Below are 18635 nucleotides of genomic sequence, written 5' to 3'. Positions count from 1 at the left end.
TATCCTTGAAGGGCAAGACACGGAGAGTTCCACATACGCTCAAGCACTCGTATGCATTGTTACAGACTCTGAGAATACAGTGACAGATGGTGATTTTATAGCCTTTGCACTATGTATACACTTGGGCAAATAGACAAAGATATATCCACCCACACATTATTTAGGATATATATATATATATATATATATATATATATATATATATATATATATATATATATATATATCTTACATTTTCTAATAAATAAAGTTACATAAAACTGTACAGAAAGTCAGAAAATCATTGGTGCCGTTGGTTTCAAGCCCAACATAAGGGAGACTAGCTAATGGTAAATAATGTGAAGCTCTCGACAGCCAAATGATGAGAGTCTAACATTATTTACCATTAACTGGTCCCCCTTATGTTAGGCTTGAAACCGACGGTACCAATGTTTTTCTGACCTTCTGTACAGTTTTAAATAAATAATTATTAAGTTCTTATATGGAAAATCTTTTTCCTTATAATCGAGCACTTTGCTGGAATTCTTTCCCCAAAACAGTGAACAAATATATATATAAATATATATTAATACATGTATTTATTTTTTTTTACTTAAAACTGTATAGAAGGTCAGAAAACCACTGATTCCATTGGTTTCAAGCCTAATGTAAGAAGGACCAGTTTATGGTAAATAATGTTAGGCTCTCGTCAGCGATATGATGAGGGCCTAACATTATTTAACATTAACTTTATGTTAGGCTTGAAAACAACAGTACCAATGTTTTTCTGATCTTCTGTCTGAAAATAAATATTAAGCTCTTATATTGAAAAATATTTTTAGTTTATAATCGAGCACATTGCTGGAATTCTTTCCCCCAAGCAGTGAACATATATATTATAAGAAAATAGTTTGCTACTCCCGTGTATCTATATAAAGTGGCCATTATTACCTTGTATTTTCTCGTAAAATATAATCTCACAAATCTTTTTAACCCCCACTCCTCCTAATTCTGGTAGTCATTCTGAAATGAATATTTGGTATAAAAGTCTTGTATCTTGAGCATATTTTTCAAGTGATATCCTTGGTCTGATGATGTGATTTCTCTGTAATGGGGAATTATAGAAATATGTATGCACATATGTAGCCGTTTGTTTGTATAAGTGAACACAAACACACACACACACACACACATATATATATATATATATATTCAGTCTTTGTTTCATCTGGTCCTGAATATGACCTTAAACTATATCCGATGGTGAGGCCCCAGTTTGTTGGCTTTGCAGAGTGTGGAGCCACCCCTTAATTGCCATTGCTCCCAGGTCCACTCTGACCCGGAGTGGCGGTACCTGTTATTGTCCCAATTATGGGTTAAATAGAAACCGACTTGAAAAAAAATATATATATTCTATTAAAAAATTGTTCTTCAAAATAACTGAATTTGGCATTAAATAACCTGAAAAGGGTTGATATGCCGTAAAACAAAAACAGCCAAACCAAATCTTTGTTTCATTTTACTAAAGTTAAAATTCTAAAAAATCAAGAGGCCCTTTCCTGTGGCTAGCACATAATCTTTGTATGAGATGTATGAATATTTGGAAATTGCATTATAGTTTTCTTTTATCTCTCAAACGTTGAGTTGGTAAATGTTAGCAATATTAATTTTCCTCTCATTTATTGACCAGTTAACTACGTTATAGTATATCTCTCTTTTGCTGTCTTGATCTTACTGGATTCCAGGACACAAATTCATTTAGTTTGATGGAGTATCCGGCGTAGTGTCATTACAAGAAGCCAGTTGGGGAAGCTGTATTGAGAGGATTTTAATTAAGCTTCAAATACTATGTTATTTGAATATAAAGGGTTTATTGTAGGTAGAAGTATCCTCATGCGAGTTTGTCCTAACAAACCCATGTATAAAGAGACCTTAGACACTCGAAGACAGTGTCTAGTAGGCACTCAAGTTCTCTCCATGTATATTATTGGTAAAATTTATTCTGAAGGTGCCTACATTGTTCTCTGTCGTATTCTTAATGTTCTTTTGTCCCCTAGTGTGTTCCTATACATATATTTTGTTTGAATGCATTATTCAAACAGTTTAAGATCACAATAGAAGAAGGATCCCACATATTGTTTCAATGAGCCCATCTTTGTTGTGTAGAAAGTCAGAGCTTCATTTTCAAAATTTGCTAAATCCTATCTTGTTTTAATTTATGGTTGGACGAAAAGTGTAAAATCACGTATTACCCTCTTCGACAACATCCATGGTTTTCAATCAAATTAAATTCATATATAGATATGCTAATTTAATGTTCGTAGTATGTTGTCATCTGCTATCCTCCTTTTTAATAAATAGGATATCCCGATCACCAAAGACGCAATGTACAAAAAAAAAAAAAAAAAATTAATTAAAAAAAAATAATATCGTTTTGGGCCGTACATGATACTAAAATATGCCTTCTTGGTCTTCTGGCTAGGATCCAAGGGTAGTATCTGTTCTATTTAAAGATGGCATAATGATATCATGGGGTTTCTGTTTGCATCAGGCATCCATACACTGAAAATATGTTACACACTCCTATAAGGATATTTGAGATAAACCGTAATAACCAGATATATTCTGACACTACATTAACCAGATTACTTAGATAAATACTTTTACAGTTTTAACAAAAGGACTACAATAATATTGTGGGGTCTCTATTCACGTTGAACATCCACAGAATGCCCACCAGCAATATATTGCATATGAAAGATGCCGTTGTGGAATTTCCACAGTACCCGCTAGTTTTAATTAATCGAAGAAGGTTAAAGTAAATTATGACTCTTTTACAAGTCAAACAATGAATCTCCTTTGTATTCAGTTTATTAAAAATCTTTTCTCTTTTCCCACTGCAGGCTTCCAATTTAACAATCCAACAGACAGATAACCCGCGGCCAAAACCTGCAGCCAATGATCTTGTCTTTGGAAAGCATTTCAGTGATCATATGCTGAAAGTTGAATGGACATCCTCTGCAGGATGGGGTAATCCACTAATTTGTCCTGTGAAACCATTGGAACTGCATCCAGGTGCCAAGGTGTTCCATTATGCTAATGAGGTAAGTGCTTGGATTTCTATGCCAATCAAAAGATTATGTACATGTTTTAGACTGTTGTTTGTCAAAACATGTAAAACACATTTCATTTGTAGATTTCTACTTTTACTTTCTTCTATCAGACATTTACATTTATATATATATATATATATATATATATATATATATATATATATATAGGTAGTTTGTCTCAGTGAGTTTGTTCCTTATGAAAGCTGAGACGACTTGACCAATTTTTTAAAAAGTTTTGTGCAAATATACTTTATGTCTGTGAGTGTTCTTAGATTTTTTTTTTTATTGGAATGCCTCTGATAAGTATCGATAATTGAAATGATCCTGAACAGTCCGATTTTGACCAAATACATACAGCCTAACATCACAAGTGCATTTGAGAAGTTTTATCACTGCACAAGCAGAAAAGCCCGGCATATAAAATCAACAGTAAGTTCTTTTAAGACAGGGATGCATTCGAAATGAATGTTTCCGTTTAGAGCACAATTGAACCATATCATTATAATAATAACTTCATGCAATCCACAGTAAGTTCTCTACCGTACAATGTAGGCTACAATGTATTGTGGACGGTCAAGTGAAGCTTCCTTTTGGTGTACTGCAAAAGATCCTCGGCTACAATAGGCAATCAATCGATTTGATCCTTGTTCAATCCTGGGCAACGTCAGGTCTCTCTGCTAGTATATGTATAAATCACATTTCTGTTGTTTGATTCTTAATTTCGGTTGGAAGCCATCATCAGACACACACACAACTAGCTGTTCCTAGGTACCATAAAATTTTCTACTCTATCTTCTTTCTTTGAGTCCTCTTTATTTTTTTAATTCCCTTCCTGCTCTTTGTTTCCCAGCAGTAGCAGCATGCACAAATTTAAATGTAATGTAAACAAATATCTTTTCCCCATCCATGTCGTTACACAAAAACCTGACCTCTACTATGGTATTTATTTACCTCCTCTCCAGGAAGTTAGACGCAGTGTCAAATATGGATTAGATCAGCGGTTTTCAACTTAGGATCTACAAGTCTTTTGATTGGGGAGCCATCCATAATGTTCATGCAATTCGCTACAACATACCTTTACAAATGTGGATTTTCTGACCTGCCGACTATTAAAACAAGGTCCAGAAACCGTTATGATATTAGCCATGATATTCACCTTGCTGTGTCCAGGATGAAATCGGACATAAGAGGCATTGTCACACAGGCTCAACAGCAAGTGTATCGTTTTCAGCAAAACTTTCATTTTGAATTATAATTTTAGAGTAACTAAATAAACAACATTAAATAAAATCTGCTTTTTTTGTTGATGTGTGGGGGGGCACGATTATTGAGATGGTATGAGGGTCAGGGGTCATCAAAGGTTGAGAAACACTGAATTAGATGAAAGTGTTTCTGTGGGACAAAGTGGACTTGAACCTGGCACATCCAGATTTTCAGTCCGTGTCATTAATAGGGCTGTGACAACAGCATATTCTTTTCATTGTTTTGACTCTTGAGTATATATATCCGTTAATATCTTATATGTTTTTATATAGACTGATGTGGTTCTCGGTTGATTGGCTGTCTTACTGTCTCGGATATATATCCAAGAGTCAAAAGAATGAAAAGAATATTCTGTTGTCACAGCCCTGGTCATTAACCACTTAGCTACCATCTTCCTCAGATCTCTACTAAAGTTAAAAAAAAAAACCGTCTTTGTTCAGTCTTGAAAGATGATAGATATCCCTTATAAGGGTGGTTGCATATGTGATTATGAGGCATGAGTTGCATAATTTCCAACCACACCTTTCCTGAATTGGCACTGCTTGAGTTCAGTTGCAAAAAGAAGTGAAGAGATAAGTGGAGAGCACATACAGCACCTGGAATTCCCAAACGGTCACTCATACTAAAGTATTAACCAGGCTCAGTGTTGCTTAACTTCATAGACTCTTTATGTTTCAATGCTTTGTTTGGAGTGAATAGAAGTGATTAAACCAAAACATTTTTATACATGTGTTTCAAGCTTTATGATATCTATTATTATATAAAATTTTTATACATGTGTTTAAAGGTTTATACGATATCTCTATTATTACATAAAATTTTATATTATATCTCTATTATTATATAAAATTTTTATATGTGTTTAAAGATTATATGATATCTCTATTATTATATAAAATGTACTTTGTGTATCTTAGATAGGTTTTGTATCAAAATATCTTCGATAATTATCGATAATCAAAAAAATCCCATGATAGAAGGAACAGATAATTTTGACCGAAGAAAGGACTGGTCCTGCCTTGATGGAGTTCAAAATAGACTTCGTAGCCTCGTAGGAGATGTCCTTTTCTCTTCCCTGCAACCTCTTTCTCACAGAAGAGATTTTGCAAGTTTGTCTCTGCTTTATTGTTATTTTCATGGCTAGTGCTCGACTGAGCTTCAATCTATGGTCCCCCCCTTGCCAAACTTTTACAAGAAACACTCGTCTAGCTGAAAACACTATCAATAATTCCCCTCACTCTTTATCTGTGCCTAAACCTAAACGTAGATTCCATGAACAAAGCTTCTTTCTTAGAACTGCACGCCAGTAGAACTGTCTTCTGTTTTCCTGCTTTCCAGCCGACTACAATCTGAGTGTCTTCAAGTCCAACATAAACAAGTTCTTGATGAGCCATTCCACTTAAGTTAACAAATTTACCGACTTTCCATTACTAATGATTACTATATTGTCCAATTGACTACTGTACACTCTTAACCCTTATCCTCTAGTGGTCTCTGGGCCTTAATAAGTGGTAATACCTATGTAAAAAAAAAGAAGTTTAACACCTTATAAAGTCTAACATCACAAGTGTATCTGAGAAGTTTTATTATCACACAAGTAGAAAGGCCTGGTATATAAAGTCAACAGTAGTTCTTTTTTATGACAATGGTCCATTCGAAATGACTGTTTAGAGCACTATTGAACCATGATATTTGACTTGTTCATTTTAAACGTAAATTCAAGCCATTATCACCACACAAGCAGAAAGGCCAAGCATATAAAATCAATAGTAGGTTCTTTGATATGACAGGGGTGTGTTGCAAATGAATGTTTCTGATTAGAGCACAGTTGAAACATGATACTTGACGTTTGCATTTTAAACATTAATTCAAGCTATTATATATGAAATAATTTTATAAAATAAACAATAGGTTCTCTACAGTGCAATATAAACTACAATGTATTGTAGACTAAGTCGTTGTGGGGAGGCGTGTGAAGCTTTCTCTCTGTGCATAGTGATAGCTCCCCAACTAGAACAACTAATCAATCGATTTGATTGAAAAATGTTCGATTTTCCTAATTTCGATTACAATAAAAAGATGGTTGTGTGAAACATTTGTTGATCATTATTCAATCCCTGGTAACGTTTAGTCTTTTTGTTTGTTGGTTTATAGAACAAAAATATTCATATCTTGTAGCATATCATACTACCTTTCTTTTTACAATATTTTACTCTGAAAAAAAAAGTCAATGCATTTTTTTTGTTTTCTTAAATATTATAAATAATTTTTAATATTTATGTTTCTTTTGCAGTTTAGATGTTGCATGTTAGGATGTATTCTTTTGCAGTTTAGATGCAAGGATGTATTTTTTGCAGTTTAGATGTTAGGATGTATTCTTTTGCAGTTTAGATGTTTGGATGTATTCTTTTGCAGTTTAGATGTTTGGATGTATTCTTTGCAGTTTAGATGTTTGGATGTATTCTTTTGCAGTTTAGATGTTAGTATGTATTCTTTTGCAGTTTAGATGTTAGTATGTATTCTTTTGCAGTTTAGATGTTAGTATGTATTCTTTTGCAGTTTAGATGTTAGGATGTATTCTTTTGCAGTTTAGATGCAAGGATGTATTCTTTTGCAGTTTAGATGCAAGGATGTATTCTTTTGCAGTTTAGATGTTAGGATGTATTCTTTTGCAGTTTAGATGTTTGGATGTATTCTTTTGCAGTTTAGATGTTAGGATGTATTCTTTTGCAGTTTAGATGTTAGGATGTATTCTTTTGCAGTTTAGATGTTTGGATGTATTCTTTTGCAGTTTAGATGTTAGGATGTATTCTTTTGCAGTTTAGATGTTTGGATGTATTCTTTTACAGTTTAGATGTTAGGATGTATTCTTTTGCAGTTTAGATGTTAGGATGTATTCTTTTGCAGTTTAGATGTTTGGATGTATTCTTTTGCAGTTTAGATGTTTGGATGTATTCTTTTGCAGTTTAGATGTTTGGATGTATTCTTTTGGAGTTTAGATGTTTGGATGTATTCTTTTGCAGTTTAGATGTTTGGATGTATTCTTTTGCAGTTTAGATGTTTGGATGTATTCTTTTGCAGTTTAGATGTTAGGATGTATTCTTTTGCAGTTTAGATGTTTGGATGTATTCTTTTGCAGTTTAGATGTTAGGATGTATTCTTTTGCAGTTTAGATGTTAGGATGTATTCTTTTGCAGTTTAGATGTTTGGATGTATTCGTACCGATTCTTGTGGTGGCATTGAGTGATATCAGTATTAATAAAGAGATCTGTCTACTAACTTATCATTCAGCCAATCCTTCTTTATGGCTCCAAGACATGGCCAATAAAAGTGGTTGATCGGTGAAAATTGAAAATCTTTTACACTGACTACCTCTGGCACATTCCATCCTCTTTGATTCTTCAAAACCATTTTGTGTAGTTTCAGGTTTCAGTCGGAGCTGATGCCACCATGTGTGTGTCAGTTTATTGAATTCTGGCAATTTCATTTTCCTTGGTCTATAATTAATATCATTATAGATTTTGAAAGAATGATAATAAAAAAAAACAATTCATTGGTCAGCTGACAAAGGAAGGATTGGACCTAATAATTCACTTCTGTTTGTCTATTTGTTTGTTTGCACTTTTCTCAATAACCATTCCGTGGATTTTTTTGGAATTTTGCGCAAACATTAGTCATGGTAAAAGTAAATTTTTGCTAGAAGGTAAAATTGCTCGTAAATCGTTCATCTGTCTATTTGTTTGCACTTTTCTCAATAACCATGCCTTGGATTTTTAAAAAATTATGCACAAATATTAATCATGGTGACAGCCAATTGCAAGTCTTAAACAGTGACTCCCTCTACTGCATTTTGTGTTTCTATCCTCCTTGATCCTTCAAGATTATTTTGTGTGGTGCCAGTTGAAACTGCTGCCACCATTTATCTATGTGTGTATGTGTATATGTCAATTTATAGAATTCCTGACATTTTCAATTCCTTTGGACTTATTTCATTTTCTTTCACCAAGCCCTTAGAAATCAAGGGGGCCCCACGCTAGGGGCTGACATTTGATCTCTATATGAGATACATAGATATTTAAATGTTCCTTCAAAGCTCTTTATCTCTCAAACTTTAGGTAGTAAAGAAGTTGAGAACATAATTTTCCTCCAATTAACCATTTTAATAGTATATCTTTCTTTTTAGTTTCTTGGTTTTACTGGATTCCAGAACAGGAATTTATCTAATCTGGTGGAGTATCCAACTTAGTGTTGCTACTTTAAGTAACGTCACTTGGAGAAGATACTCTATTCCTTGTAAAAGCTAGCGTGGGTTAGCCAGACTGATTTTGGGCTGCGAATGCTATCTTGTTTTGAATATTATTCAGGGTTTACTTGCAGTGAAAAGTATCTGACAAACCCCTTGTACATAGAGACCTTAGCCACTCGAGGATAGTGTCTAATAAGCATTCAAATATTGTTATTAATATGTCCTGTGATTTGTTTAAGAGTGGGTGAATAGTCTTGGCTACAGCATTCACGTGATAATCACCTTACTGAACTGTGTTTGTGATCCGAGCTGGTATAACCTTAATGTGAGGCTTTGGTATAATTTTTGATGCCTCTCTCAGGCGGTTTTATTAGATTGTTGTAAAAATAATGTTTTTTGACATTCAACTTTATATAAACAACATTATTTTTGCACCAACCTAATATTAGTTCGCATTTATGGTTCAACCAGCCAATCATATTCTTGTAAGAAGGAACCTGTGTAACAGAGCGCATATGAGCACGTATGAAAATATCAACAGCCGCCGAAGGATGGATGGCGAGCGATTTTATTAGCAGCAGAAGCAGTGTTTGAACGTGTATGCAAATTGGCAAGTATGCTCGGGCTTGCATCTGAAGAAAAAGTAAAAAAAAAAAAAAAAAAAAAAAGGCACCATGGGGTCAAGGAGAAACAATGTCGACGCTGAGGGAGGCAGACGTGTAAAGTGAAGGCGAAAATGTGTCGGCTGTGGCTAGCGTGCGGTCGGAAGAAAGAGAAACACCCAGGTTGGTTGGGCATATGGCTTTTTAAGTGATGTCGAGAATGGAGAGTAAAGGTAATATGTTTGCAATTGTTAAAAAAGAAAAAAAAAGTGCTGACCCGGATGTATTTATTCTTGTTTGCTTGTAGCTGCAATGGTACCCACTTTGCACCCGGATGTATCTATATACATTACATCAGATAGATTTTGAAAGGATAGTAATAAAAACATTTTGGTTCATAAAAATATTGGCTATGAAATAGAAGCATATTAATTTAAAGAATCTTTTGTTCATCCATTATTAATGTTGGTTTCTTTATTGATTGGCTTCTTTCTTTGTTCATGTTTTTCTTTGGGGACGCGGGGCGGTTTTAATCTGCATAAAAGAAAATTAATTTATAAAATATCTTTTTTATAAAACTTTCAAATATTGTGGGCGAATTGAAAAATAAGAAAGAAAAATAAATGATGTTTTTTTTCTTTTTTTTTTTTCACAGAAACACCTGGTGTTTTCAAATATGTATGCTGAAAAATAATATATTTTTTTTCTTTTTGTTTGTTTCTCTCTCTCTCTCTCTCTCTCTCTCTCTCTCTCTCTCTCTCTCTCTCTCTTTCTCTCTCTCTCTTATGCCATTCTCTTTTTATTCATATTTTTTTGCTGTACAGCATTTGTTTATTGCATGCATAGCGTTGTTGTTGTTATTATTATTATTATTATTATTATTATTATTATTATTATTATTAAATGGATTTTATTTTAGAATCTGAAACTTCATATTTTTGTTTTCACCCATACTTATACTCATAGTCTACATTCATCAAATATTTTCAATCTACATCTTAGCGATTATAAACTATTATTATAAAAACCTGGTATTGCCTAAGCCAGTCGTCCCCAATCTTTTTACATCGTGACACACAATTCAGTTATTTTTTATCTTTTGTGGCACACCAATCACAAAAAATAACTATTTCCTACTCATAAAGCCTTTTTGCAATAAAATAATGAAAATAAAAAAACAAAAAAAAAACATTAATTAAATAATGAAAATTTTTATTCGCATTAATCAACATATCCTATTTTCAATACCTGGTATCGTTTTTGGTATCAGAATCGGGGTTGAATTATTAAGTTCTGATGCCGATTCCTGATATTTTGATTAATCGTCCAATCACTAACATAAACCATTAAAAAAATCTTACCAATTAGTTATGCGCAAAACGTTTAGATTCCAGAAATTTTGGGTCTTGGATATGACTTTAAACTATATCCGATGGAGAAGCCCCAGCTTGTGGGCTTTGGGGAGTGTGGAGCCACCCCTTAATTGCCATTGCTCCCAGGTCCACTCTGACCCGGAGTGGTAATATCTGTTAGGGTCCCAACTATGGGTTAAATAGAAACCGACTTGGAAAAAAAAAATAACAAATATATTCTATTAAAAACTTTTCCCTCAAAATAACTGGATTCGGCATTAAATAACCTTAAAAGGGTTGATATGCCATAAAACAAAAACAACCAACCAACCAATCCAGAAATTTTGAATCCCGCGCTGTCTTCGTGATTAAGAAATTAAATCTTTTTATTAAACAAAATGAAATTAAATGATTTTTAGCTATTATTTCTACACGGCACACCAATAATCATTGTGCGGTACACTGGTTGGAAACCATTGGCCTAAGCTCATAAATTTTAAACTTTAGATATTAGAAATCCACTAAACATGTAAGATCTTTGTATACCACTTCTACCAGTCTTTAATTGTATATTTGTATATTTTATTATGTGATTTTCTTCCTTATTTACATGATTTATTGATTAACGTTACCCTTTGTGAAATACTTTTTTCTTTAGTTATTTTTAAATTAAGCCTTTTTTTGTTTTGGAATAAACTAGCTGTAATAATAGTTTCCCTATATTTTTTTTTCTGGGTGCTTTCAACTATCATATGTGGGTTGCTCTTATTTTAATTATTGACTGAGGCCTGTGGAAACTAATTTGTATGTAATATGTTGATGTTGGCATTCTGTAGATGTTCAGCGCAAATGGAAACGCTCTGATATTATTGTACCTATCTACAATGCCTCCCCACGGGACAGAGTTAGCCTCCAGGGTCGTCTTTTAACGTGGAGAAATTGTCTCAGTTGTGAAGGCCTGCTCCTCCACCGAGAGAGAACAAGAAATGGAAGTGCTGTATCTGAAGAACAGATACTACACTTTGGTCTTGGCTGTAGCCCGTTTGTTAAAACTGCAAAAGTATTTATCTAAGCTAGCAGAGACGCCCGGTGCAGCTCGGTCGTAAAGTATGTTTAAATATGATATTTTAATTCTTGCAGATTTCGTATATATTATTATAGAGTTAATGTTCTATCGATTTTTATATATTATAAAGTTGCGATTTCAAAAATAAAAAAAATATATATATATCCATATGATTTGGCTGCTATATGGTTGACTATTTTAAAAAACTGATTACATATAATGATAGATGTATCGAGACACAGGAATGGGTATGTTTGATCTGGCAGAATGGTGGTTCATTAAAATTGTGGGATCTGCGTTCGAGCCTGGTCCACAAAGTATGAAAATAAAAAATTTAAAAATTAAAACAAACCGTTTACAAGTGTTTTTGATATAGATGTACATAAGAATCATTTGATAAGTATGTTTTAACTTAAATAGGGATGGTGTAATAAAATTGTGGGGTATGCATTCACGCCTGGCCTCCATAGAATGGAAATAAGCACAAACTTTAATAAAGACTTTTCATATCTATCTGCGTAAGTATACTTTGATAATTATGTTTCAGTTTTAAGAAATATGGTATAATAAAATTATGGAGTGTTCGTTCGCACCTGACCTCCATAGAATGAAAATGTTACAAAGTTTAACAATATAGATCCACAGAATATTGTGATAAGTGTTTCAGTGTGAACAGGTATAGTATAATAAATTACGGGGTTTATCTATTTTATTTTTACTTTCATCATATTTTGCTTTGGTTTTGGTATCCCCAAATTCGAAGCTATCTCTTTACAACCCTTCCTTTTCATAACTTATCATACTTTCATAAATCAAAGTCAATTTTCTGTAGGCTGTTTTTGAACCCAATCAACGACAGATACTTTTGCTAGTATATATATATATATATATATATATATATATATATATATATATATATATATATAAAACTGATCTCTTTCTGTAAACATGAAGCCAAATTTATTTATGGTAATTTGGAAATTACATAGCTATTACTTTAACTTTTCAGATATATATAATTTTTCTTTAACATTATCGTTTTTTCTACATACTTTTTTAATACTTTATAACTTAATAATCCTTTATTTCAATTCTTTATTTCTTTTTTGTTTAGCCGGTTTATTTATCTTCAATTTCCGTTTTAGTGTTTAAATATTCCTATCTATATCCTGTATGTATATTTACTTATATTTTACTATATATTTACTTGCTTTATCTGGAATTTGCAGATACCGGCCATCCTCTCCCCTTCAATTAAAAAATTAAATTAAATTAAATTTAAAAAAAAAAAAATTTTTTAATTTTTTTTTTGTGTCTTTGCTGATATTTTCTTAAGTAAAAACCTGTACATTTCAGTTGACCTCTTTTTTTGCCCTATATTTTTGGCGCCTTTTAACGTTATCTTGTCTGGGTCATTTTGATATTTGCTTTTCTATTTTATATTTCATTTAATCACCATTCAATCTTTTTTTTTTCTCATCTTCTTCACTCATTTTCCTTAATTACACTTTGTCTCGACAGCCGAGTTTAATGCATATCTTATCTTTTCCTTGCACCTATTTGTGAATTATTCCACGAATTTTGGCCTTTTGGATTATTTTGGACCGTCATCCAATCCGACGATTTCCTTGGATTTTACTTGTGCGAATGGAAATTTAATTAACTATCTTGGATTTACATTTTTGGATTTTACCGTCATTAGATACTTTACCTTTCACCAGACTATCCATTCACATGAAATCACCTTTTTCTATTCACTCTGCTACTTTTTGTTATCAAGTAAGATCTTTGACTTATTTGCAGTTTCATCAAATACTTTTGCAAGCAAAATCCTATCCTGCATTTTGCTAATTCCTACCCTCAGATGAGAAGGAGAGTATTTCTTCGAAATTCAGCGGATTAAGGACTATCCACTTATTTAGGATTTCCTTTTTAAATTAAATATGTTTTTAACTCTTTTTTAAAGTGTTTTTAACATGTTTTATTAACTATTTGTTCTCATATATATATAACTTGAGTTCCTTCAGCTATAACCGAAACCAAAACTTATGAGGAATTCTTCGTAAAAGTATTTAAAAAAAAAAAATAGATGAGTTAAGTGCCATCAGCTAAAATCGAAACTGAAACCAAAACTTATGAAGAATTCTTGGTAAAATTATTTATTAAAAAAAATAGATGAGTTAAGTGCTATCACCTATAATCGAAACGGAAACCAAAACTTATGAAGAATTCTTGGTAAAATTATTTATAAAAAAAAATAGATGAGTTAAGTGCTATCAGCTATAATCGAAACCGAAACCAAAACTTATGAGGAATTCTTGGCAAAATTATTTATTACAAGAAATGGAAGTTCATAATGATTAAATGACAATCACTCGGATACACAAAATAGATAACACATGTTATCTTAATAATATATAGATCTTTTTATTTATTTTTTATTTATTATTACATTTACACCCCAAACAAGGCACAGTGCCACTTTTATGTGGGGAGTTGAGCAGCAAGATATCTTTTTACATTACACTTGAATTTCTGCATGTCAGTACAGTTGGGGAAGCAGGAACCTGGAAGGGAATTCCAAAGTTTAGCAGTTCTGGGAAAGAAACTATTAGAGTAGAAGTCTTTCTTACATCTGGGGATCTCAACTGTGAAGGGGTGGGATTTTGCTGCTTGTCGGGTTTGTTGTGGCTATTTACGTTAAGTGGGTGCAAGGGCTTGTAGTTCGTTAGATCATCCACCATTAAAATACTTGTAAAACAGGCAAAGGGATGCAACATGTCGTTGATGGGACAGTGGCTGAAGCTTGGATGACAGTTCAGGACCTATCAGGTTGGCGACTCTCTTTTGAACTCTGTCCAGGAGTAAATAAATGTATATGTAAACATTTAACGAAAATTGAAAACAAAACTATATTTTTAGTAATTTAAAAAAAAATAAATAAAAGTATATGGTAAGATACATAGACAGACGCACACACCTCGCCATTATGGTTTCTGACTACCTGGTTTCTTTTTTTTTTTTTTTTTTTTTTTTTCCAAGTATTAAGAAGTTAAAGTAGTTTGCTTGAAGCATTGCTTTGTGTGCATATAAAAATAATTTAGATTTCAAGGAGGCAGAACAATGCAAAGACGCAAGGTGTTGGTAGTTGGAGCTGTTAGTGGAAGACAGATGCCATGTAAGCCGGCGAGATATACTGGTTCTAATGATGCCAATGTTTTATTTATATAGACTAATGCAATATTTTCCATTACTAAAAGAAGTTAAGATATTTAAGTATTGAAATAGGACAAATTCTGTAATGCATTTTCTTTAAGTTTACAAAACTTGTGACTGATGAGCACAAACGCACACACTCACAGAAAATGCTTCTTGTATTACAAGTGTATAAATTTGAATAGAAAATGAGGTGTATCCTGCTGAACAACAATTGAACACACAGTCTTTCTCTTATGACTATTTTGTGTTTACTATACTATTCCTTTTCTTCTACCACTTGTGTTTAATTTGCCCTTTATTGTCATCTGTTACACCATGCCCAGTAGTGATCGGATAGTAATGCCCATTGACACAACCACCTCTCTTCAGCATGCTAACCTTTTGACTCTTGGATTTGATTGTGTACAAGGCAGCTTTATCAAACAATATCAACTTGAAAGCTATGTAAAAGAGTGCTTGCCCGAGGCGTCCTTAAACACAGTTTGGACTCCCATCAAAATATTTCATCCATCCACAGTTCAGGTTTTCTTCACAGATTGGTGATTCTATAAACAGCCATGTAGGATACGATGGTTTATCAGAAGAACGAACAGGAAGAGTTGACCGATGGCTATAAAAGGGAGCTGATATCTAGGTGGCGGGGGTGGGGGATTGAGATCAACAGTTTTAATCTGTGGCCCGGAGAGAGTCATCACAGCAGTATTTGATACGCTGGTGATTCGAAAGATATAAGCTCCTGAAAGATGTGAAAGAGTAGCTGAAGGCTACACGTTAACTTGATGTAAACACTGCTAATATACATTGATATATCATTTGTCTACCTGAAAGTTTGCTTTTTTTGTTCTACTTTTTTCCTTTCTTTTCATTTTATCAATTTTTTCTCTTTTTGCACGCGCATGCGCACACATAATGTGCCTGTATATAGTTTATCTGTGTGTGTGTATATATATATATATATATATATATATATATATATACACACACATACGCACATATATATAGTGTGTGTATGTACGTATATGTATGATATATATAGTTTGTGTGCATATATGTATGTGTGTGTGTGTATATATATATATACACGTATATGTATGATATATATAGTGTGTGTGAATATATGTACATACATGATATATATATATACATATAGATATATATATATATATATATATATATATATATATATATAGTATGTGTCTGTATATATCTTCTATACTCCTATAAATTCATTTTTCTTTTGTGTGTATTGATATTCATATTAAAAACCCCTTTTTCTATTTATTTAAAAAGAAAATACAATTTTCTTATATATGGCTTGTGGAATTGCATTCACTAGCAAAAGATCTAGCTAATTTGCATATTCTTTTAAACATTCATTTTAATCAATTTCCTATTAGTTGCTTCGGTTTTCTTATAGGATTATCATCTTTAGTTAACTATTAAGTGTAATTATATTCATGCAGATATTCTACATGATTTATACTTCCATATTATTTGCATAAAATGTTTATAGTAAACGCAAAATTGTTTCCATATATATTTATGTATACGTATATATTTTTGTTTAACAAATTTTGCCTACCAAACTCCTCCTAGAGTTTTTGGTCTACCGACATGAAACTTCATATATAAGTTATTTGAATCCATACAAAACTTTATATTTGGGTTTTAGCTCGGAAAAATCGGTGCAAAAGTGTAAAAATTAAAAAAAAAAAAATTTGCCAGGTGAAAGCCGAACGCCGCCATTACAAACGCATAACATAGTAGCTATTAGTTCTTGTTTTAATTTTTAGCCTTGCAGTAAATACGTCTTCATGGCCCAGTCATTGACGGCAGAGGCAAAATAGATCGTGAGCTGAACGTTTTAGTTTCGATTCTCGGTGGTGGCGCATGAGTCTTTTTTTTTATACTTTTTAAATCATTACTATATATTGCATCCAATCTATCAGTCTATATAACTATAAAAGTGAAAATGCCTGTCTGTCTTTACTCTATGGTAGTTAAGGAAGACTATTATACAGAAAGGCATTACTTTACATATTCACACTTTTTAATATATACATATACACATAACCTTTTGAAGAGTACATGGGCCCGAACAAAGCCGGGCAGTACTGCTAGTATATATATATATATATATATATATATATATATATATATATATATATGGCACAATCATGTTGACACACCGGTTCTTGCCAGATCACCGAAGTTAAGCCTGGCCAGTACCAAATGGGTGACCATTTGGGAAGTCTATGCGCTGTATGTTCCGTGCCGAACTATAGAAATTTCCAGGTTGGTTTCTGGGGGCGCGTTTAAAATTCACTGGGAGAGATACACCTCCAGTCTTTGTTAAGATATGCATCTAAGAGAAGGAAACTCTGATGTTAAAACCTGCGGATAACTGTATACTCTGTCTCGTGCCACTCATCTGCACCGACAAAGGTTAGCAGTAATATCAAAAAGTGTGGATGATTCTACACAAAGCCTTCACCACTATAAACAAATCATCTGTGTGGATTTCTGAGTAACTTAATTGTTGTGGTGGAAGCTCATACGTCGAAATTGACGGGAGAGTCCATCATATATATATATATATATATATATATATATATATATATATATATATATATATATATACGTATATGTATTATGTGTGCATATATATTATGTGCGTATCTAGATATTTATCTATATAATCATTTTAATATACTTTCGCAAAAATGTTTTTATTTGGGTAAAAAATAATTCTACTTGATCAATTTAAGTGATTTTTAAAAATATTTCACGCTTATACGTTAATTCTGTATACTTATTATTCCATACTACCCAACAGGTCACGGGTAGTCTAGTATTTGATGTCTAGTAGTTGATATTGTTTGATTATATATATATATATATATATATATATATAAATATATATGTGTGTGTGTGTGTATATATATATATATATATATATATATATATATATATATATATATATATATATATATATTAGTAGGCTGCCGGGTGTTGCTCAGTCATAACATGTTTAAATATTATATTTTAATTGATGCAGATTTCATATTTATTATAGAGCCAATTCTCTAATAATTATTATTTTGTACCTAATATATAGTAGTGATTTCAAAAGTAAAAAGAACATAACTTGCATGCCATCAGCTAGAATTTAAACCAAAACATATAGTTCTCCAGCCTTCTCCGTTGGTGTATGACCTAAATCCTACATTAAAATAAAACTGCCAAAAATAACGTTGTTTAACTTATAAGTTTTAACTAACACATGCGCAGAAAAAACGGATATAATCGACTATCGCTAGTTCAGGGTCAATGTCGTTTTTTTTTTGTTTTGTTTTTTTTTTTTTCAATTTTGACTTATCAGCTATTTTATCGGATAAAAACCAAATCAAAAGTGTGCTAAAGGTCTAAATACCCTATATATAAAAATTTAACTCCGTAAACCAAATATTCAGAAGGAGTTTGGTAGAGACTTTTCACACGCACACTGACGCAGTCACTTTTATATATATATATATATATATATATATATATATATATATATATATATATATATATATATATATATATATATATAATAGCAAAAGTACCCGTCGTTGACTAGGTTCAAAAACAGCCTACAGAAAATGGACTCTGATTTATGAAAGTATGATAGGTTATGAAAAGGAAGGGTTGTAAAGAGATAGCTTCGAATTTCGGGATATCAAAACCAAAGCAAAATATGATGAAAGTAAAAATAAAATAGATAAACCCCATAATTTATTATACCATACTTGT

At 32.3% G+C, this 18635-nt stretch overlaps 1 protein-coding gene across 2 annotated transcripts in view; it reads left to right on the top strand.

Annotated features, from left to right (window-relative positions):
* LOC145255794 (branched-chain-amino-acid aminotransferase, cytosolic-like) overlaps positions 1-18635 on the top strand; it is a 1034811-nt gene that overhangs the window by 267495 nt on the left and 748681 nt on the right. For both annotated transcript variants that reach the window (XM_080114482.1, XM_080114489.1), the window contains exon 3: positions 2883-3083. In XM_080114482.1, coding sequence (XP_079970608.1) covers positions 2883-3083 — 201 coding nt within the window. The remainder of the gene's footprint in view (positions 1-2882; positions 3084-18635) is intronic.

This window comes from Euprymna scolopes, chromosome 3 (genome assembly GCF_053919585.1).
Source record: "Euprymna scolopes isolate OS-2025 chromosome 3, ASM5391958v1, whole genome shotgun sequence".
Taxonomy (NCBI): Eukaryota; Metazoa; Mollusca; class Cephalopoda; order Sepiida; family Sepiolidae; genus Euprymna; species Euprymna scolopes.
This window is presented reverse-complemented; position numbering and strand designations above follow the sequence as displayed.